General features: G+C 38.7%; 1 protein-coding gene across 1 annotated transcript in view; it reads right to left on the bottom strand.

Moving 5' to 3' along the window:
• Positions 1-14,523, bottom strand: part of GAS2L3 (growth arrest specific 2 like 3) — a 29,140-nt gene extending 14,617 nt beyond the window's left edge. Inside the window, exons 1-4 of the mRNA XM_027775692.1 lie at positions 14,396-14,523; positions 10,446-10,493; positions 3,694-3,862; positions 2,226-2,341 (exon numbers count right to left, since the gene is read on the bottom strand). Of these exons, the coding sequence (XP_027631493.1) occupies positions 2,226-2,341; positions 3,694-3,862; positions 10,446-10,469 (309 nt within the window). The 5' untranslated portion in view covers positions 10,470-10,493; positions 14,396-14,523. The remainder of the gene's footprint in view (positions 1-2,225; positions 2,342-3,693; positions 3,863-10,445; positions 10,494-14,395) is intronic.
• Positions 14,524-23,887: the final 9,364 nt, after the last annotated feature.

Here is a 23,887-nt window from a genome sequence, read left to right as displayed (position 1 = left end):
GAAGTGAGAGGGTTTTGTTTTGTTTAATACTTTTTCCTTGAAAAAACATTAGTGAATATATTTTTTTCATGCAGTAAGTACAGTCTTTCCCCCACTTCTCCCCCTCAGTTCCCCTCTCTCCCTAGAGATAACCACTATTACCAGTTCCTACTATATCCTTCCTGTTGCTATTATTTTTCAGAACTAACATAGCCTTGTCAATTTTTTTGTAACTGAATACAGAATATATGACTATGCCAAGAAAATAAAAAAGCAAACAATACAGCAAAATACAGACATGGATAGTATCGACTGAAATCCTCTCACCTACACTTTGGTAAGACATCTGCACCTATCTATACCTACAAAATGTCACATAAACACACTAGTTTAAATTTGACTCGTGTGAATGTATGTGCTCATGTTCACTTAACAACAGGTTGTAGGCATCTTATAGTGTAGAAAATAACAGATTTAAGTAATAATGTCTAATGAATGTATAATATTCCAATGTGTTTAAGTACCATAATTAATTTTTTAACAACCTCCTTATTAGTGAACATTTAGGTTGTTCTTCACTTTTTCTGTACTATCATCTTCAAGAAGTTATAGTTATTTTCTTATAATAAATTTCTAGAAATAGCATTATATATCCCAAGATATATTCAGGATCCTATCCTCCACCATCTGTGATTCCACTGGACATCCCAAAAGGCCAGATCGTGAATCAAATAAGTTATAAATTCACCCAGTGTCAGGAATTTCTATAAGTGATGTAATAATAGACTAAGAGAGAAATTGGTGTAGTCAACAAAACTGTATTGCTACAGATATCTGAAAATATGGAAATGACTTTGGAACTGTAAAATTGGCAGAAATTTGGAGAAGTTTAGGAAAAACCTAGATTCTCAAAGAAGCGCAGAAGAAAAACAGTTTAGAAATGAACTAGAACTTTTTAGAGATCAATTAACTAGTGGTGACCACAATACTAAAAGAGATAAATAGTACTGACCATTCAAAAGAAAATGAGAAAATTATTAGAAACTGGAGAAAACGTCATCCATATTACACCAGAGCAAAAAAAATGGCTGTTAAATATACAATAGCCAAGATATGAAAGAAACCTAAGTATACATCAACTGATGAATGAAGAAAGAAAAATGTAGGGCGTGTACAGTGTGTGTACATGTATACATGTACATATGTACATATACAGACACATATATACACATACACACACACAAAGGAATAGTACCCAGCCATTAAACAAGGCAAACCCTGTCATTAATTGTTAAATGGGTTAGCCTGAAGGATATCATCTTAAGTGAAATAATCCAGGCACAGAAAAAGAAATACCACAGGTTCTCCCTCATACGTAGGTTTTTTAAAGTGACCTGAAAGACATAGATGGTAAAGAATGACTTCTAGAGGCTGGGTAGAGAGGAGTAAAGAAGGATGCTGATTAATAAAAATAAAATTGCAGATAGATAGGAAGAACAATTTCTAGTATTGTAAAATACAGTGGGATGCTCAATATGTACCAAATACCTATACTCTATAGCAGAAACTGAAGGATTAAAGGACATAATAGCAGAAAAGGCAACTGTAGATATTAGAGATAGTATGGGGGAGTGATAAGAGGTGAGGAATTGAGGTGGGAGGAAGGGGGTCAGGGAAAAAGCAACATATTCAATAGGCACAAAAATGAAGCTATCTGATGATAATGTATATAGCAATGTCTTTGACTTGACAAATATGCACCATATTCATGCTAGAAAAAAAAGCATGTTATATACTGTAAAGATGTACAGTGATTAAATATAAATAAAACAGTAAAATTTTTAAAAATAGAGCAGGGAGAATATAGATGGCGACAACTTGCTATGTATCTCAAAGTAACTAAAGGAGAAGATTTTGAATGTTCCCAAGATGAAGTGATGTTACATGGCTGGAATGATGGGTATACTAATGTTTCTGAATGAGTCATTACACACTGAGTTGTTGTACTACAAAATCTATTGTATCCCCACAAATATGTATAGTCATTATATGTAAATTTAAAAATGTTTTCAAATCTCCAGTTTGCAAATGAGAACACTTTTGTAGAGGCACAAAAGAGTTACATAAATGATTTAAGATCTCACAGCCAGTGGGGCGCAAGTTTATAAACTTGTAGAGATGATAAGAAACACATATCAACAATATGTACCAAGATATAAAATCGCTACTGTAAAACCATGACTTACCTCTGGTTCTTCAGAATTGTATGTTTTCACCATGTTTTGAAGAACATCAATCAGTTGGCACAATAGTACTCCATTGTCAAGTTCTTCCAACAATTTCTCTGCCTTAATTTCAATACCTAAAATTATGTTTCAAAATTAAGATCCTTCTAGAAATATTAAATTCAAATAATATGCTTTAAATTTATTTAGATGGAATCAGATCACAGTTGAAACACTAGATAAAGATCAGACTCACACATGTCCACTATTAGAAGGTACAGTTAAAACGGCAAATAATGTCAGGTTAAGTTAAGACAACCAAAACAAAAATATCTATGATGTAAAATTACAGAAAAAAAAAGAAGAAAACTGACATCTATTTTAATCACACTTCAAATGAAATAAATTCACTACATATTAATATTGGTTGAATAAAAAGATTCTTCATAAATAAGATGGATTTTGCTGCAATTTTAAAATTAAACATAATACAACAATAAATACTCAGGGAATACCAACTTTTCACTTCCAAACTACCATCTTTAAAACTATTATTATTATATAATAAACTTTAAAAATTATCCAAATCACCAAACTGATATCAGACTACTAGAGTGAGCATTTGTATGTGTTTAATTATCTTGGGAGGGCCACAGATCATCTGCAGGATATTCTTCTCATGAAAACTTTAGAATGCTACATTAAATTCTGTATTTAAATTGTTTGCTTTTGTTTTCTGGAGTGCAAGTTCAGCACACATCATATTCTCTAACAGAGCAAAGAAATAAGATGCCAGATATTCTACAACCTGGCCTTTCCTTCCAGGTTTCATGTGCCCCTACTCTGCAATGCCTCAGAAGTAGTAACCATTTTAACTAAATCTCATACCCTATAAGGTGAGAAAAATCAGTAAAAACTAAAATAAAATTAGATCTATATACTTTTTTTTGTTTACTTGTAGGATATGTGGACTCACAAGAGACAAAGGGAAAGTGAGAAATCACTCCACAGGGAAGACGGTCATGCCGCAATCCCTTCTCCACTTTCTTCTCAGGATTTTGGGCATGCATGCACATGTGCTTAGCATGAGTCTCAAACCACCAGGTCTGGGATTCAAACCATGGGGCTGGGCCAGTGAGATCCAGTGCCTTAACCTTCATATCACCTGCTGGCTCCAATTAGATCTAGTATACTATTTTTTAAAAAGATTTTAATATTAACAATAAAAATGTTGATTATCTAAAGCTTACTGACCTTTTCCGTTAAAATCTCCAGTTTCTTACTATTCAAGACCCAAGGTTCAGAGTAAATCAGTGTTACCTCCTCAACTATTATGCAAGCTTAGTGAGAACAATGACATGAAATATTTTATAGTAAATAAAGAGTATTTGTGGCATCTAGAACAACCACTCCTTAACAAAGAGAAGGGCTCTCAACAAATATTTATTGAGTAAGAGAATACAATTTAGGGTATCTTTTCAAGCCTTACCTAATAATCCAGATAACCAAATTGACAGGTCTTCCTGCATAGGCAACAGAGTCGCTTCATGCCTCACAGCTATCCACTCATCATACTGACAAACATCGGCCAAGCCTGGTCCATGTCTGGGAGTCAGGGGACTCCGCGGACTTAGAGGCAGATCTTCTCCAAACCATACCTGGAGAAAACATCGATTGGAATGAATGAATGCACCTTTATTAAAAGCCATCATAATCCACATCTATCCTTAAATGCTGAAGAGCAAACCATCTATAATATGTAAAACTTCAGCAGCTCACAGAAAATAAGCCGATTAGAAGCATTCTATTAGCCTAGATGCTTCCGTTGTTTTCAATATTCAATATGTGGACAAGGTAAGTGAACCTCTAATTAATGAATAGATTCTACTATCAAGGCAAAATAATAAAATTCAACAAATATTATTTTTCCTCACTTGCTAGTAGAATAAATTTAATAAGTTACTTGACCAGAGTCTTACCATCTTAGCTATAAAATGGTGAAACGTGCCTTATAGCATACATCTCTGTAGCATCTGGCATTGAGTCCAGCAGAGAGCAGAGATTCAATAAGCATTTGTTGAATGAGTGGATAAAGAAATGACTGAATGTATAAATGGCATTTTGAGAAATTTTAAGTTACAGTAATGGTATTATATAAAAAAAAGAATGAATGAATCCTTAAGTACTTTAATTTAAAACAAGGAAGTAGAAAATTAGTCTATGGGGCAAATCTGGTCTGTCACCTGATTGTTTATGACCACAAGTTAGAAAGGGTTTTTGCATTTTAAAATGGTTGTTATATAAGTACCTATTTAATGGTTTTGATCTTGTCCATTGGTCCACAAACCTAAAATATTTACCATCTGACCAATCCCTAGCTTAGAATAAAAAATGACATAAGCATACTATCAAACCAACACTTGCAAATTTTGAAATACAATTAAATATGATTTAATATAAGACTATTTATAGAAAAGACTATCATGTTCTCAAACGTTGAAAGAAGCAATCAAGTCACTATGAAGTCACTTTTTATAAAAGGTATAAACAGCCCTTGTTCTTCCCTCTGTGAACAAAGTAGGAAGAGGTATTTTCAGACTCCCAGTGAAGTGAGTAGGAGGTTCCTGCAGAGAGGAGGCTGGGAAGGAAGGTCAGAGCTTGAGTGAGGTGAGAAGGCCTCCACATACGGCGACAGCCATGAGTGAAGTGTCAGACAGAGCGTGGTGAGGGAGGGCATCCACCATGGGTATAGGTGGACCGTCCCACTAGAGGGTGTCTGAGTCTGTTCTAATCCATTCTGTTGCTGATAACAAAAATATCTGAACCGAAGTAATTTATGGAAATAGACATTTATTTGGTTCATATTAATAGTTTACATGTCTGAGATGGAGGGGCTGTGCTTGGTGAGGGTCTTCTTACTGATAGATGACACTGGTCAGGAACTTGAGCAGAGCAGAGTGTGTCTCTGTCTATCTCATTTCCTCTCCTTGCAAACCCACCAGGACTCAATCATGGGGCCATACCCTGATGCCTAATCGCTTTCCAAAGGCCTCACCTGTCAATACCATAATCAGATTAAGACTCCACCCTCTCTTATAATGGCTCACCAAATTTTAACACATGAATTTTTTTGGGTGGACACATTCAAACCATAGCAGAGTCCCAGTGAGCTAAGCATCTGCCTCAGGAGGGCTCAGCAGTGATTTGATTACACAAATGAGAATGTGTCAAATGGGAGACAGTTTTCTCACTGCCTGAGGAGAGATACAAATATGGAAAGAAAGAAAATCAGAATGAATCCTGTAGGAATGAGAATGTGTCAAATGGGAGCCAGTTTTCTCACTGCCAGAGGAGAGATACAAATACGGAAAGAAAGAAAATCAGAATGAATCCTGTAGTGTTAGACTGAAATATCTTTTACCAGAAAGCAAATTAACACTCAAAAAATAAATAAATAAATAACTGAAAGAATGTGTTCAAAGCAAACAGAAGCCAGCCTGCAGAAACATCTATTGGCCAAATTGAGGGCAGTTTGAGCATCAAAATAAGTAAGTGATAATAGGAATGGATTGTATCACATCGAATAAAACAGACAACTATGAGTCCATGCAGAAATAAATAAATGAATAAACTAAAATTTTGACAAGGAATAGGATTTTTATATAGGAATGATAGGAACGATTATACCACACTGAGTAAAACAGACAACTATGAAATCATGCAGAAATAAATAAGTAAATAAATTAAAATTTTGACAAGGAATGGGATTTTTATATAGGTCCAAAGTACTGACACAGAAAATACTCATTATTACAGAAGAGAAATGGAGTCATTTTACAGTGGATAAACCTGACAGCATTGTAACCAAGTGGTGACTGTGAATACCATCAATAATGGGACAAATCAAAATGATCTGTCATCAGATGGGCTGCAAAGAGACAAACACAGTATCCTCCTGTGATATTCCTGCAAAGATGTATGTATAACCTGAATCTAACCATGAGAATAAAAATCAGGAAAACTAAATTGTAGGACATTCTACAAAGTGCTGGATCTGTAATGTTTAAGTGTCAAGGTCATTAAAGATAAGCAAAGACTAAGATGCTGTTCCAGATTGAGAAAGACCGAGGAGACAGGACAACTTCTGAACTAAATATTATTAGGACAACTGGAAACACTTTAACGTGGCCTGAGGATTAAATGGAAGTACTATACCAATGTTAAAATCTTGATTCCGATTATTTCATTATGGTGGTATAGGAAGATGTACTTGTTTTCAAGAAATAGACATTAGAATACTCAGAGGTGGTGAGACATTAGGCTGGCCACTTGCTTCTAAATGTTTTGGAAAAACAAATTTCTATGCATTACACTATTTTTTTAAAGACTTATTTAATTCCATTTGTTATTGTTCTCTATTTGTAATTTGACCAGACAGAGACAGAGAAAGAGAGAAAGGGAGAACAAGACAGTAAGCCACCAGGTCCAGGACTCGAACCCACACTCGATCATGTGGGAATCCAGTGTCTTTAACTACCACACCACCTGCTGGCCCCATATGCATTTTACTCATCAACCATTCTGTAGGTGTGTATCTGTAATAAGTTTAAAAAAAATTTTAAAAAACAGTTATAAGTAAAGGTGATACCACAGGACTCTAGTTCTCAGTTTTTAAATATAGATCATTTCCACTTGCAATATGCTCAATTTATTGAGGTTCATTTGAGGAAAGTGTTTATACAACAAAGCAAACACTACAGCAACACATATAATCCAGATAAACCCTGGAGGAAAACAACAACAAAGAAGAAGCAAAACCAAACAGAAAAACCTACTTCTAATCTCCAATAATGAGAAAGAAATACATTTTTTTAAGTCTCAAAAGAATTAAAACTAATAAATACAGAAGCATGGAGAAGTAGTGAAACCAAATAAAGATACCCAAAGACAAAATGAAATATAAATTATTTGAGAGACATTATGTTAGGAATTTAGGATAGGGATTGGGGAATTAATTCTTAAATATACAAGGATTCAATAAAGGTTTTGGAAAAAGATGTTATCTATTTCTTTTAACTCTCTTAAAATTTCAAATGAAGAATAGCAAAAATTTACTATCTAATTCTTTCCTCTATAAACATGTCTTCTTTCTGCTTATAATCCAGAACTCAGTATAATAGCGTACAGTATTCAGTCAAAAATACTAGGTTGTTGAAGAAGTCATGATGTATTTTTCTGTGTAAAACTGCATCATGACTTTCCAGACAACCCGGTATCTGTTGAACAATTGAGAAACAGATATTACTAAATTACTCTGTACCATCAAAATCAAAATGTACCTTAGAGTCAATCATATTTGACAGGCAAAGGAATATGCTCTTTTAGCTGAAAAAAAAAAAGGTAGAGCAAGTATAAACCTTTGTCAAGAAAAGATAAGCATGAGTTAAGAAGGTGGTTTTGAAAAAAAAATTGTGTGCAAATGGAGAAAAACCATTAATAAAAGTCACTCTCACTTTCTGTCACATTAGAGAGAAGAGTACCTACATGCTGGATTTTCCTATGATTATAAGCAGAAGATCCTATAATAACCTGGGCTAGTCAACAGCATATTCAGGTGAAAATTAGATGCTAATAACCAAAAAATGCACGTACAAAGGGTGTTCTGAGACATGCCAAAAGCTGTGTCATTGTAGAGATTCTTGACCCGCAGGCAGTCTTGGTACACAAACCTGCTTACATTTAGGCGTAAGTTTCTGTCTAGGTACCAATGGGCCTTTAGTCAGAGAGTTCATCACTTCCATCAGATTCCTGAAGGGGACTATGACCCCAAAGAGGTTAGAAAGTACTGTTCATTGACTTTGGACCTTGTGCACTCATCAGAAGGAGGGTCACAGAAGAGGATCAAGGAAGATTTTAATGTATTAAATTAATAACGCACCCACTGACGGCCATTATTTCTAAATGGATCTTCTCTGCAAGTCTTTTATGAAGAGCTAAGTAACTGTCTAATATAATTAGCAGAGAAGGAGGTGAAAAATCTTGGAAAGTTCTCAAAATTCAGCAGGGAGAGAAGCAAAACCCTCCATGAGAAATGTCAAGGGTACTCTTGGAGAAGAATCAATAAGCTGAATCTGGAATCTAATCACAGAAGGTTTCCTGGGACCATAAAACAAGAATTGTGGGGAAAAAAATCACCAAGTTAAAAATCATTCAGGGCCATTAGTGTGGAAACAAGAAAAACCTGTCAATGTGGCAATGATAAAAAGCTCTCTATAAGAACACAAAAAACATAATTGACAAGAAACTAATGACATTTCTGAGTTTTGGATAAAAGGGAATGAACAGAAGAAATCATATCAAATTTTGAGTAATTACAGAGTTACCAAAGGTGCGTGTGAGAGGACCCAAAGGGGATTAAAGTAGACCATCATGGACTCCCAAGTCCCCAAAGGAAAACAATATGATGTGATTTTTTATGAGCAGAGTAGAATGGCATAGCTGCAAAGCACAGGAAGGTGTACAAGCAGGATCACATTCGAGGTTTTTCTTTACCATCTGATAAATGATCTTCTCTAAGCTATCATTTAATGTTATTTTTAATGAAGTCTCTCTTAGCAAGAAAGACGAAATGAAGGAAGGAAGAAAAGAGAGGAAGGAAGAGGGAGGAGGGGGGAAAGAGAGAAAAAAAGGGAGGGAAGAAGGAGGAGGGAAAAGACAGACGTCCATTACAATATATCTCCATTTTTATATTTGGATTGATTTTTTTTTTTAACTTTTTGCCATAGAGCACATACACTCCCTGGATACAGACAGAGAGAGAGAAAGTTAAAAATCACTCTCCAGGGGGAATGGCCACATCACAATCCCTTCTCCATTCTCTTCCTGGGATTTTAGACATGCATGTACATACACACACCTGGCATGGTTTTCTTTCTTTCTTATTTATTTATTTATTTTTAGGAAGATTTTTGCTATAGAGTGCATATACTTGCCAGAGAGACAGAGAAATAGAAAGAGAGAAATCACTCTCCCCCCCTCACCCCCCAGCAGGATGGCCACACCGGAATCCCTTTTCCTCCATTCTCCTCTTGGGATTTTGGGTAAGAACACACATGTGCCCAGTGTTTCAAGCCACCAGGTCTGGAACTCAAACCACACTCAACCATGTGGGAGTCCAGCACCTTAACTACTATGCCACCTGCTGGCCCTGCCCCGCATGATTTTCAAGCCACCTAATCTGAAAACCAAACCATGGTAGGCCACGTGGAAATCCAGCACCTTCACTGCCACGCCACCTGCTGGCTGCATATCTGGATACTTCTATTGTGCCAATGGTACAACCACAGCTCTGAAGTGCCTACCAGGCAATATACACTTTAGTAGGCCCTTTGCACATATCATCTCATTGATTCCTCACAACTACCCAACAAAATAAGAACTATTAGCCTCACCTTAGAAGTTGAAAAGCAGAGACTCAAGGAAGTAAAATAACTTGCCAGAATCTCACAATCACAGCAAGAGAATCAGGATCAAAACCAAAATCTGATTGACTTTAACGTTCTTACATTCCAAGGCAAATTTTATTATCAGCTGCTTATATCTTTCTAGATAGACCTTCAATGTAACTTTTATCCTTAAGTAACATTCGATCACATTCTATTTACCAAAAAAAGAAAAATTTAAAGGATATAAGAACAATATTACAAACACCAATTCCAGAAATCATTCACATATAAGATTATTCTGCTTTGTCTCATCATCCCTAGCTAGTCTCCCTGTCACCAAAAAAACTAACCAAAAGAGCACTCCTTAAAATGTGTCATTTTAATTCCTAGCCAAGTACTGGCATTTACAAAGCACATGTACAATTATCTAAATTTTAAAAATCAGAAACCATATTAGTCTTCACTGAAGATTCTTTTCAGTGCAAATACATACTAAATTATAAGATAGGGAAAATTATAAAATATTCCAACTCATTTCTCAGGGTGGCATAAATAAGATAGACCCAACAACCCTAAAGAATTTTGGAATTTTACAAATATTCAGTGCAAATGAAAGCTTAGAATTAAAATCTTTTCTGGACCAGAAAGACAAAATATAGCATTCCTATTATTATGGTGCTTTAAAAAAACTAGTCCAATAAAAACATTTTGGAATATTTTTAACATTTTATAATTATTATAATTCAATCATATTAATCTCATAATTAAAAATCTTTCCTTCAAGAAAAACACTTACTTGAATTGCAGGCTGCATGGTCATCTATATTGAAATGAAATTGCTTTTCTGAAAAACAGAACAAAATATTAACATGTAGACAATACCTGCTTTCCCACTCCGCAAAAACTGCAAATTCCAAAATTTAGGACTGTGCCTTCCTCTTCCACCTGACTAAACATCTAAAACTTCTTCATCTACTTGGAATAGTTTGACTGTAAGAGAATTCAGTCATCACTCCTTGCTTCTTACTTCATAAACGTGCTTCTCATCTGGAAGAGGAAAACCTGAAACACAATTTAATATGTAGTTTCTGCAGAACACGAATATCAAGGTAATTCTTAAAGCTTCTGGATAGTAAAATAAAATTAACAACAAAACTTAGTTCATATAGAAGGTTCCTAGAGTTTTATTTCCCCTTATAAACACAATATGTATAAAATGTGAATATCACAACCATTGATAGTGAAAATAAAGTATCTTTCATCTGATCTTCACAGAGATCATATAAAGTCTTGTGGACTTTATAAATTCACAAGCTTAACCATAAACAACTTCTACTAGACAACAAGATAATAAGATAAACATCAATTTTAATAGAGAAACAATATTCAATGACTTAAATTTTTTTCAAAGACACAAAAACAAGTGACAACAATTTCAGCTCCAAAATACTGTTCTTGAAATCTACAAAGGAAAAAAATACTTTATTATTATAATTAAATTAAGTCAATGCAATTCTTTAACATTTTCATAGGGAAAAATGATGAACTTAAAAATACTAAGAATAAAATACACTATATAAAATGTAGGATTTTTTTATTGCTTATATCAGAGTTAAAAGCTAGCCTATTTTTTTATTATAAACTGCTCCTAAAATGTTCTAAGGAAAAAAATTGTATAAAGCTATAATGTTATCAATTTCCAAGGAAAAGGTTTGTTTTGTTTTTTTTTGTTGTTGTTGTTCTAGGATATTTCAAATCTAACTCACACATAGTACCAATTATACATACCACTTTCCTTCCAGGAATATCTCTTCTGGTACCAAAGTGGAACCTGGCTAAACCTCACTGAAGAACCCGATAATGTAACACAATTTCTTGTGGGAAGGCAAAAGACAACAGAATGTCCTTTTTGATGTCATTTTTCCCTCTCTCTACCACAGCAAAAGGCCAAAGTACAAGTGAGCATTACTAATGAGCTTGTTATGCTTCCCACGAGCTAATTCAGTGGGGAATACATTTTCCTTAAGCATAAATAATCCTTTGTCCCCAACAAAGATCCACAGTAAGATGCTTCCGAGACCATTTTTTAAAAATGCAGCAAAGAAGCTGCTCCCATTAAAATGGAGTTCCACATAATCAGACAAGAGCTTTAACAGTTGGAACTGCCAACCCAAAACAAAAGAAAGCCTAAATTATAAGGCGTGTGCAAATCAAGAACAGTGACACATTCACAAAGAAGCTATCAGAAGAATGTTTGGTAGTGGCACTTTTTATGAAAAATTGAACAGGACTACTTTTATGAAAGAAATGAGAAACTTGTGCACAACCTTTGGTCACTTGAACTTTAGGAAGTCTTTAATGTGATTGTGTGTGTGTGTGTGTGTGCTCTGAATCACTCTTATGTAATAAAAAGAACTACTTTTAAGATGACGAAAAGATAGCCATGTGGAGTACCTTCAAAAAGGAATTCTTTAGCATTATATGCTATAATGCATCCTCATATATGCAAACTTATTACATATATGAATATATGCTTTTACTGGAAAACTTTTATAAACTGATGAAATTATTTCAGTCACCAATTAATTAACGAGTACTCAATTTTAGATACCAGAGCCCTTTTTTTAAAAGAATTATTTGTTTAGGAACCAGCAGACGGCAAAAAGGTTACTTCGCTGGACTCCCACATGGCTGACCACTGTTCTAGCCCCAGACCCAGCAGCTTCAAACTCACACAGGGAGCATGTGCATGTGTGCCCAAAATCTCAAGAGCAGAATGGACTGTGTAGCCATCCCCCCAGGGGTGATTTCTTGCTTTCTGTCTCTCTCTCTCTCTTCAGGAGTACATACACCCTAGAGTAAAAATCTCTCCCTAAAAAAATAATTCTTTCATTATTATTATTATTATTATTATTTTAATTTGCCAGAGAGAGATAGGGAAAGTGAGACAGCAAGCTGCCAGGTCCAGGATTCAAAACACAGTCAGCCATGTGGGAGTCCAGCGACTTAACCATACCAACTATAGGCCCTGGAAGCTTATTTTTTTTTCCTAAGAATCATTTATTATTTAATTTTATTAATTTTTTTTTTAAATATCTGCTATAGAGAGCATATGCTCACAAAGACACAGAGAGAGAGAGACAGAGAGAGAGAGAGAGAGCAGGAAAGTGAGACAGCAAGCCAAAAGGTCCGGGACTCAAACTTCAGTGAGCCATGTGAGAGTCCAGTGCCTCAACCACCACACCACCTGCTGGCTCCTAGAGCCAGTTTTAATATTTCTAGTCATTCACTACTCTCTTGCAAATTGTTTTTGTGTCTTGGGCATTTAATCCCAAGGGGAGCTTCCTAGTCAGCACCAACACCCCATCTGCATTATAACCACAGCTCTTGCTTTTCACTCATTTTTAAACCTATTTTCTTCTTTTCTATCTTCCTTAAAGTTTCTCTCTCTCTTTTCATATAACCAATTATAGTGAAACAGCAACCCTTGATTTTTGGAGCTGCATCTTAATTAGGAACTTAATGCCCTTATTTTGCTTTTGTTTTTGCCTCTGTCTTTTTGAAGAAGGCTACTTCAATTCTTTGACAACTTGAGGAATTCTTTTCCCTTAGATTTGCACCAGAATAATCTCTCATATGATGACAACCAAACTGTATTCTAAGCCTGCTGGGAATCTTTTACACGTCAAATTTATCACAGATCACAAGCTAAGAATATTATGTTTAACTTTTAAAAATCTAGGGTAAATGTTCGAAATATAGATTGTGCACATCTGACTAAAAGTTGACTAGATCTAACCCACTCACCTTAAAAAGTTTCAGTCATGAGAGGTCAGACGGTCGTACAGTAGTGACACAACTGAGCTCACACAGGCCCTGGGTTCGTGTCCTGGAACCTCCCCGAGCATTCCAAGAACATGACCAAGATCCAGACCAGCTGAGACTGGAGGTGGATAATGCCATGAGGACCCTACTGGGGATACCCATATTCTGTTTTTTTTTTTTTCTCTCTCTGGAGAAATAAATAAGCAAATAGATGAACAAACACGTTTTGAGTCATGAAGTCCCCAAGATTATTTGTAGTAAGGCTTTTCATGGGGAAAAAACCCAACCTGTTGAACTGACCCTTGGTTCCACAGCTGTAGCTCTGAAACTGAGTATGTTTTCATTCCTCTCCTGTGTTAGAATGGGGAGAGGGGTGGAGATCAATGTCAAGGCTGAATCCTCACACAAATTTGGAGTTGACCAGAAAGAGTGGCAAAAAAGGCAGAAATATAGTAACAATTATGCCGCTGTACCACATAGCCACTCGGCACTCCGTCACCACATAGTTGCCAAGATAAGTAAGCTGCAGGGCTGTGATAAATGCCCAAGTTGGGACAGTGGTTACTACTCCTGAGGAAAGAAGATGAGACTGGGGAGGAATTTACAGAGGCCTTTCAACCGAAACGGTACCATTTTACTTCAAGATAAGCATTGTGAACACAGATGTTACCATATTAGTACATATGTCTGTCTTTCTGTGTATCAAAGCATACTTGATCGTTTTTAATGCTTTATTTAGAAAGATGGTAGAAGAACATAATCCTTTCTGATTTATTCAGGGAAAACAAAAACATTTTTTCAGTTTTAAATTTTTGAGTTAGATACTCTCTAATTGCCTAATAGAGAAAATAAAAATGCTATAAATATTAATACATAGCAAACATATTTCATATTTTTTTAAATGTGTACTGAATAACTTACCATACAGATAGCACTATGGAGTAGAAAGTTATTAGACACATCTGGTTTGAATTCCAGCTGCAGCATACACTTGGTATATGACCTCAGGACAGTTCTCATCTGCAGAATGAGACACCACCGCTTCCTTCATATGCAGCTGTAAAAATTAAATGAGATAATATACAGAAAACACCTGACACACAGCTAGTACTTAACAAAAAAGTTAGTATTTATACTATGATGAGGCATAATTACAGTTCATTTAGTATAATTTATCAAATTAAAAAGACATAGGAAGACTAATAGTACTCAGACGTCATTAAACATAATTTGGAAAGCTTCTTTTACTAACATAAAAATGAATATGGTTATAAGGAAAAATAAAAGCTTTAAAATAGCAACATCCTAATTGGGTGTCAGCATTTGTGACTTCAACGGTCCTCTTTGCTAGAGGAAGTCTTCAGGAATTTATTTAACGTAGGACCTGTGCTCCGTACAACCTGTCTCCTCAATGGCCCACTGGTTTTGCTCATTTTCAAGGCTACATCATTACTGAGCTGATATCTTTCTTCAGTGGGGTACACTCACTGATTTATTCAACAAGCGCTCATTGAAGCAGGCACCCAGGACAAGAGATACAGTGATGGACATCACAGACCTTTACCAATGCGGAAGACTAAAGACAGCAACTCCACAAAGGAACCCACAATAGTAAGTCACTGTAATTGCTCTGAAGGAAAGAAGCGAGTGCCACAAGAGAGAAAAACGCCAGAGGCTTACTTTAGACTTGGATTGAATGATTAGAAATGATTTTGCTGAAGAAAAAGCATGAATTTGAAGAATGATAGGAATTGGCCAGGGAAAACGAGGAGGAAGAGTTCTATGAAAAGACAATCTTTTTTTTTTCCTCCCCAAATATTCTGAACAGAAAAAGAGTTTGATGCACTCCAAGGAAGAGTTGACGTGTAGAGAATGTGTGGTTTAGGGCTGAAAAAAACTGAAGAGCTAAGCAGTGGCCCCATCATACAAGGCCACACTGAGGAAATGAGACTTTGGTCTAAATACAGTGGGAAGCCACTGGAGAACTTGCGGAGGGATGAAATAATCTAACTTTATAGTTTTAAAAGAGCTCTCTAGGGGCTAGCAGGTGGCGTAGTGGTTAAGGCACTGAACTGCCACATGGCCGACCACAGTTCAAATCCTGGATCTGGTGGCTTGAAAATCATGCTGGACGTGTGTGTGCGTGTGCCCAGAAGCCCAAGAGGAAAATGGAGGCGAAGGGACTGTGGCATGGCCATTGCTCCTGGGGGATGATTTCTCACCTTCCCTCTCACTGTCTCTGTCTGCCTGCATCCTGTGGCAATAAACAGAGCAGAACAGAACAGAACAGAACAGAACAGAACAACTCTGAGGAGGAAGGAGAAATATAGGAGAGGAATAGTGATGGGTTTAAAGAGAAAAAAAGGAGTACCAAAAAGAGAGTACCAAATAGAGATGTCGGGAAAATAACCAGGGAAACAATGAGAGAAGGGAGAAGTAGAAAGAGTGAGAGGAAAAGGAAGGCAGGGAGTAAGAAATGAAATGGGGAGTAGCCAGGATGGGGAAGAACAAGAAATCTTCCGCAGTAGTTCAGTGATAATGATGATAACTAAGCTAGAAGCCGATGGTGTTTCCATCTGAAAAAATGGACAGATTTAATATAGACTTTGGAATTAGAAATACAAAGACTTGGTAAAGGTTAGAGGTGGAGGAGTGAAGGATGTAAGGACAGAGTGAAATATCGATAATGACTCCTCAGCTTCTGGCTTGAACAACCGAACAAAAAGACAGTGGTGAGAGAACCAGCATATGGCATAGCAGTTGCGCTGTAGGACTCCCACACGGCCACTGCGGTTTGAGTCCTGGACCTGGTGACATGAAACTCACACCGGGCACGTGTGCATGCATGCTCAAGATCCCAGGAGGAGAATGGAGGAGAAGGGATTACAGCATGCCATCCCTCCTGGGAGGTGACTTCTCACTTTCCCTCTCAATGTCCCTGTCTCTTCCTGCAAGCACACTCGCCCTCAAGCAAAAGCCTCTAAAAAAGAAAAGGAAAGAAAGGAAAAAAGATAGTGGTAGCACTTACTGAGATGAGGATGGTGGGATTCTGAAAGGACTGAAATGGGGGGGGGGGCTGGCGTAGATAGGCCAAGTGTGTGATCCTTTGGCCATGCTTCATCTGAGAAGCCTTTAAAGACATTCAAGTAGAAATGTCAGGTAGGCAGTTGGAAATGCAAACCTAGAACTAAGAAGAAAGCTCAGGAGGAAATACAAATTGTCAGCAAATACTTGGGATAGAAAGACACTAGAAAGATGAAATCATCTAAGGAAATGAGAGAAGGAAGTGATAATCCCACATTTACACACCAGAGGAGACAGAGAAGGAATTGGCAAAAGATGCCTCGGGAACCAGCAGTTAGCGTAATGGCTATGTCGCTGGACTCCCACGTAGTCGACCGCGGTTCGTGTCCCGGACCCGGTGGCTTAAAACTCACGCCGGGCGCGTGTGCATGAGTGCCCAAGATCCCGAGAGGAGAATGGAGGAGAAGGGATTGTGGCGTGACCATCCCCCCTGGGGGGTGATTTCTCGCTTTCTGTCTCTATGTCTCTCTCTCTCTGTCTGGCGAGCGCACGCTCCCTACAGTGAAAATCTCTCAAAAAAAAAAAAATAGGAAAGATGCCTCATCACCTCGACTAATCCAGGCTTATCACTTTTTGATTTACCTCTTTCTAGTTGCCCTTTCTGATCCTGAATGAATTCAGCTCCTAAATTCACACCGTACTTCTCCAATCACTAGTCTGTATGGTGTCTTGTGCAGTTTTGAATTATTCCTGCCCACTGCCTATGAGTTCCTGGATTGCTGTTGAAAATAGTGTTGAAAGAAGTGTTCGAGCCTGAAGTTTAATGAACAGTTTTGGGACCAGCAGTTAGCATAGTGGCTATGTCGCTGGACTCCCATGTAGTTGACCATGGTACAAGTCCTAGACCCAGTGGCTTAAACTCACGCCAGGCATGTGTGTGCATGCCCAAGGCCCCGAGAGGAGAATGGAGGAGAAGGTATTGTGGCACGGCCAACCCCCTGGGGGGCGATTTCTCGCTTTCTGTCTTTCTGTCTCTGTCTTTCTTGAGAGCACACGTGCCCTATAGCAAAAACCTCTCAAAAAAAAAAGAAAAAGAAAAAAAGAAAGAAACAGTTTTGGTGGGGAAAAGTGGTGAAATCCCCTAGGAAAAGCTGGCTGTCTCCCTTCTCCATGTAAAGAAATGTGACAGCAAAGCTAGAAGCAGCCGCAGGGCAGACAAGTGCCGACGGCTGACCTTTCTGGGAATTATTATTATGTATTGCATGACCTGCACTGATACATAATTTGCGTCTTATTCAACATGTTCAAGGAAAAATAAGTGCAGTGATACTGGTCAAGCTACACACAGGTCCAGTGAGTCTGATACACTAGAGGATCACCGAGAGAAAGATAACTAAAGCTGGTGTCTGAAGAGGTTCTGAGGGAACAGGATGGAACAGCTGTGCCAAGGGTAAGGACTCCGACCCATGTGCTCCTTGGGGATTCATGTTGGCCCCAGTGGAAGTGCATTTTATTACATCGTACATAGACTGAATAATAGGATAAACATATATACAGATATAGATATAGACACACACACACATACATATATATGTATGTATATATGGTATACATATATATTTGTATATATAACACTAAAGGGAATATGATATGATATTGAAATATATCTGTAGTATATTCACGTAAGAAAAGAGCAGCTCTTATAGCACATAATGACTTCTAAGAAAGATTTCTACAGTTTAATAAAATGTCACATTATTCTCTACTACTCACTTGTTATAAATGTTTGCTTTTTTATTTGAAATTTTTCTCTTAAAATGTTAACTTACCTTTTAAAATGTTATTGATTATTATTATTTTAATTTGCTTTAGGGCAAGAGAGAAAGAAAGTGAGAAAACAAGCCGCGAAGTCCAGGACCCAAACCGTGGTCAGCCAGCCATGTGAGAGTCCAGCATCCCAATGGCCATGCTGCCTGCTGGCCTGTTAACTTAATTTTATAGTAGAGTTTTCAGTTTATCATAAAATTTTGTGGGATACAAAAAATGTAAAACAAACATAAAATCAGTTTGCCTTACAAATCACAGACTGAAAGACTACATGGAAAACATACACAGACACTAATGTAAAGAAATATAAGAACTGTATCTCAATGTCCATTAAAAGGAAGCTGCTCAAATAACTTATGGAACACTCACACAGTGGACTCACTTAGACACTAGAGCGAATAAGATAGAGATACATTCACTAATGTGAGAAAATACCTACTGTATGCATAAAAGCAACCTGTGAAACAGAATGTATTATATCACTGTACTAGGGTCACAGCTGTTTTTAAATTGTGTGTGTATAAAAAATAAAAAATACTGACCATACCTAAATTTTTCAATAGTCAACTTTATTTTTGGAGTCAAAAATACTAATAAATCATTCATCAAGGGAAAATAAAAGTCATGTACAAAAAGCCCTTCATCATAGCTAACACTATACTTTCATATACTAAATTTATGTTGTATGATAGTAGGCAACACCATCTATCAGTCTGCATGTCAGCTATATCCAGAATATGGTCATGACATTGGAGAGTCCTCTCAGGTTCTCAGCAGCAAAGGCAAAATTACACCTATCTGCTATATTTGGTTGAAAGTGATGGTAACTTTCTGTTAACCCAGAATACTCTACTCTGTAACAATGTAATGAAATGAGAAAACTATTTTAGTTTTTAAAAGGAGAAACAGTAACAAAATATAAGTACTGTCTGTTTCCTATAGACATCACAGCTGAGATATTTCTCTATCACAAGTGAATTCCAGTTAAAAATAAGAAAACTCAGGGCCAGCTGGTGGTGTGTATGGTGGTTAAGGTACTGGGCTCCCACATGGCTAACCATGGTTCAAGTCCGGAACCCGGCAGCTTGAAACTCATGCTGAGCACATGGGCATGCATGCCCAAAATGCCCAAAATCCCAAGAGGAGAATGAGGAAAAGGAATTGTGGCATGGCTATTCTCTCTGATGGGTGATTTCTCACTTTCTCTTTCTCTCTTTTTCTCCATCTCTAGTGAGCACAAATACCCTATGGCGAAGATCTCTCTAAAAATGTTAAAAATAATGAAACTCGGTGTGACAAAAACAGGCTGACAGACTCAAGTTTCCTATTCTCTCAAATTCTGTGTATATCACACATTAGGTATGTGAGCCAATCTAATATTACAGCATAAAAAGCAACAATAAGACAAAAATGCATACACACATTTTGCAAGAAGGTAAAATATAATCAAATATATTAACTTAAATCCTTTACTTTGTTCATAAACAGTTGGAAAAATTATCGAAATAACTGAAAATTTCCCCTGATCTTGAAACTTAAATTGACATATTAAAGAGGAGGAAAAAAAAAAAAAAAAAAACCAGAAAGAGTGGTCATAACGAATAAGCAGAAACAAAATAGAAAAATTTAAATTAGTAAATGTAACTTCTAACTGACCAATTCTCCTACATCACTGGACTCACTAAGAGTTCTTTACTAACAGCATGCAAATTGTTGACATCATTCTCTTATCATGCACTCTTATTTATCATCACAAATTATTTCTTAGGATTTTTAAATTTGTATTCTAAACCAATACACAACAGAAACAAATCTAGGTCATATGACCACCTAGCACAGGGAAGTTGCTTAATGTTAGAAATATAATGCAATAATGGTGTGATACCGGGGGCCAGATGATGGCACAGGGGTAAAATACAATGTTCTGCAAAGCAGACCCATGTGAGAAGGTTTCCAGTTCAAGTCGAGCCTGTCCTCCGTACGCTGGGTACACGCATGACCATGATCTGGACCAGGTTGAAGACTGGAAGTGGATCATGGTGTCCAGACCCTTTGGGGGTACTGTATCTAACTCTTTGTCTCTCTCTCTCTCTTCTCATGGAAAAATAAACAAACTTAAAGGAGGCCAGAAAGTAGTTCAGTGGTAAAATATGATTCTCTGCAGGGCTGACCCACATGGGAAGGTTCTTGGGTTCTTATCTACAGGCCTCCATGGGTTTGAGGAGAGCACACCTGCCCATCATCCTGGGTTGGCTGGGGCTAGGATTTCTGTGTTGCAACCCTGTTGAGAATGCTGTCTTTCTCTCTCTCGCTCAAGGAAGAAATCAATAAATACACTTAAAAATTTTTTAAAAAGCAAAAGAAAAAACAAAGTAATATGATACAGAAAAGAGCCAGAACCATTGAAGGAAGACCATCTGGACTGACTTCCAGTTAGATCTTAGTAAGTTATTTCTCGGGACCAACAGTTAGCATAATGGCTATGTCACTGAACTCCCATGTAGCTGACCGCAGTTTGAGTCCCAGACCCGGTGGCTTAAACTCACATCGGTCTCGTGTGTGCCCAAGATCCAGAGAGGAGAATGGAAGAGAAGGGATTGCGGCGTGGCCATACCTAGAGGGTGATTTCTCGCTTTCTGTCTCTCTGTCTCTCTCTGTCATTCGGGCGAGCGCACGTGCCCTATAGCAAAAACCTCTCCAAAAAAAAAAGTAAGTTATTTCTCTTCTCCCAGGTTGTTTCCACATCTATAAAATGGAGTCAACACCAACTATATTCCAGGATTCGTAGGAGGTAAACAATAAATAAGCGTGGTACCTAGAATACGTAGGGTACCTGGCACTTTCTAGGTGACAGTGATAATAAATAGCAACACAAATGTTTGCTATGCGGTGTCTTAAGTGCTTTATATGTTAGACCTTGATCAATGAATAACCAACTGGGGCTAGTAGATGGTGTAGCAATTTTGTCACTGGGCTCCCACAGGACGACCACACTTTGAGTCCTAGATGGGTGACCTGAAACCCACAGCAGGAGAGTGTGCGTGTGTGCCCAGGAGAATGGAGAAGAACAGACTGCAGCATGGCCATCCTCCGAGGGGAGTGATTTCTCCCTGTCTCCCATGAGCGCACACACCCTAAGGCAAAAACCTCTGGAAAAAAACAAAAATCAATGAAGAACGATCACTGCCTCTGGCAGTACATAGTTTGACCCTTTCCACCCTGTACTGATGGTGAACAACTTTTTTTTTTTTTTTAAGTTTCTGCCATGGGGCTTATGTGCTGGCAGGAAAGACACAGAGAGGGCAAGTGAGAAATCACCCCCACCCCCAGGAGATGGCTTCGCCACAATCCCTCCTCCTCCGTTCACCTTTTGGGATTCTGGACATACACACACTGGTAGGTGCCTGACGTGAGGTCTAGGACTCAAACTGTCATCAGCCATATGGGAGTACTGCCTTAATCGCTACATCACCTGGTGGCTCCAGATACCTTACAACTTTTAATCCAATTAAACAGCATAGAGGAGTCAGCAGGTAGCATGGTGGTTAAGGTGCTGGACTCCCAAGTGGTTGACCATGGTTCAAGTCCCGGATCTACAGACTTGCTTCTTCCTCACTTTCCCTTTCTCTCTCTCTCTGTCTCTCTCCGGTCAAATTAAAAAATAATAACAAATAAAATAAATATTTTTTAAAAAGGTCTGCAATTTATGCCAAGTGACAGACTATATGATAAAGTCAGCAAGCCAAGTATTTTTTTTAAAAGGCATAAAAATAATAATACCGATGTGTCAGACATTGTGCTTATTAACTAGCTAGATTTTTTTTAATTTAATTCTCACAACAACCCACACATCAACAAAAGAGATACTATCATTAACCTTCTTTTATAGATTAGGAGGATTAAGTAACTTGCCTAAGGTCACATACCTACAAAGTCTGATTTCAGAGCCCACATGCTTAGACACCCTACCTCACTAAACAGAAAGCCTACTTAATTCAACAACGTCAAAACAGCAGTGACAGCTACTGCTCAACGTCAGCTGGCTTCAGTGGGTTTTTGAAACAGATGAGTCAGAAGAACAACGTGTATCGTCATCTACTCCAGAAGATTCTCACTACTTTCCACTCTGTTATTAGAAACTATTTCAAACTCCTCCCAGGGAGAATCTGGGGGTGAGAATCCCAATTCAACACTTAAGTGCCAAGAAAGGTGATCAGATAGCAGCTTAACAAACCGCTTGTCTTCAGAGAGTAGTCGTTAATCATCTCCACACAAGAGAAGCAAAACCCAAACTCTGAGCTGCAAACAAAACCACCTTTTCACTCACTAACGACTGGATCAGCTACCACACCATTCGGTACCACAAAGCACTAAAATGTCCAAGAGCAGTCCCCTGGTGTAAAATACTAGGAGGGGTTTCGAGATGACTGCATGGGGAAGCACACCCTCCAAAACTTTCCTCTCACCTCCAGGGCAGCCTGCACTTCTGCCCTTTCTTTAGCAAGCCTCCCCACAACGCAATCCTCCAAACTGAGGGGTGTGGGAGAGACGGCATCGCGCGGGTCTACATCTGTCTTCCCTAGTTCCAGACATGTGGGAGATCCGCGCCCTCCACCGCCTGGACAGAACAAATAGGGAAGAGAGAGCAGAGCCTCGCGAGGGCGAGACGACAGACGCGGCTGTTCCCTTTCTAGGGTCAGTGACTTCATGGATTCTTTCCGAGACTGATGATGAGGAATCAAGTGGCCCTCTATACATGCGAGTGCCCCGGAGACCCTACACTAGCTTCAGACCCTGAGTCCCCTTTCGTTCTAAAGCAGGGGGAGCAGCGGCTCCCCCCCCCCGGGCCCCGCCCGCCCCTGCTGCGGCCCCTCCCGCCCACGCACACCTGTTGCCCCCTCACCGCAGCCGGGTGGGCAAAGGAAGGCAGGCACAACTTCACCTTGACGGCGCCAAGGGCCAATCAGAGCACGCGACTCCCGCAGCCAGCCAATCGCAGAGCGTCTTGGATCCCGCAGCTTGGGGACCCAGTCAAAGCTCCGCGTCCACTCCGCAGAGCGCTGGGGGCTTATCCAGCCCGCAGGCTTCGGCGCGGAAGCCCCGGGAAAACGCGTAAAAGTTAACGAGGAAAAGAGAGGGCCGACGGGGAAGTACTCACCAGCCCAGGCGCTGTTTCGAAGGGACCAATCAGAACGCAGGGAGAGGGCGTGGCTGGGCTCCGGTCCCGCCCCCGACCCGGCCCCGGGGGAGCACGCGACCCGCGTGCGCCTCTTGGTCAGCTGGGTGCCCAGCCCTGCGCCTCCAGGCCGGGCGGAACTTCGGTGTCTGAACCCCTCTTTTCACTGAAAGGCCAAGGGCTTATTTACAGAGCAAGACCTCCCGTCAGGCCCCCTTCAGGGACAGTGTCCCCGACGAATATTTGTCGCGATAGGCGGGGGAGGTGACTCCCAGCATTCTGCAAAGTTGCAGGGTGCAGCTGAAAGGCGTTTGCCTGAGTTTTATCCTGAGCGACTCCCAACGCTGTCTACACTGATAGCGCCAAGGGTCCCAGATGCAGAAAGA

Source organism: Tupaia chinensis, unplaced genomic scaffold (genome assembly GCF_000334495.1).
Source record: "Tupaia chinensis unplaced genomic scaffold, TupChi_1.0 Scaffold000054_1, whole genome shotgun sequence".
In the NCBI taxonomy this organism is placed as follows: Eukaryota; Metazoa; Chordata; class Mammalia; order Scandentia; family Tupaiidae; genus Tupaia; species Tupaia belangeri.
Note: the sequence above shows the minus strand (reverse complement) of the source record. Positions and strands in the feature narration are given on the sequence as shown.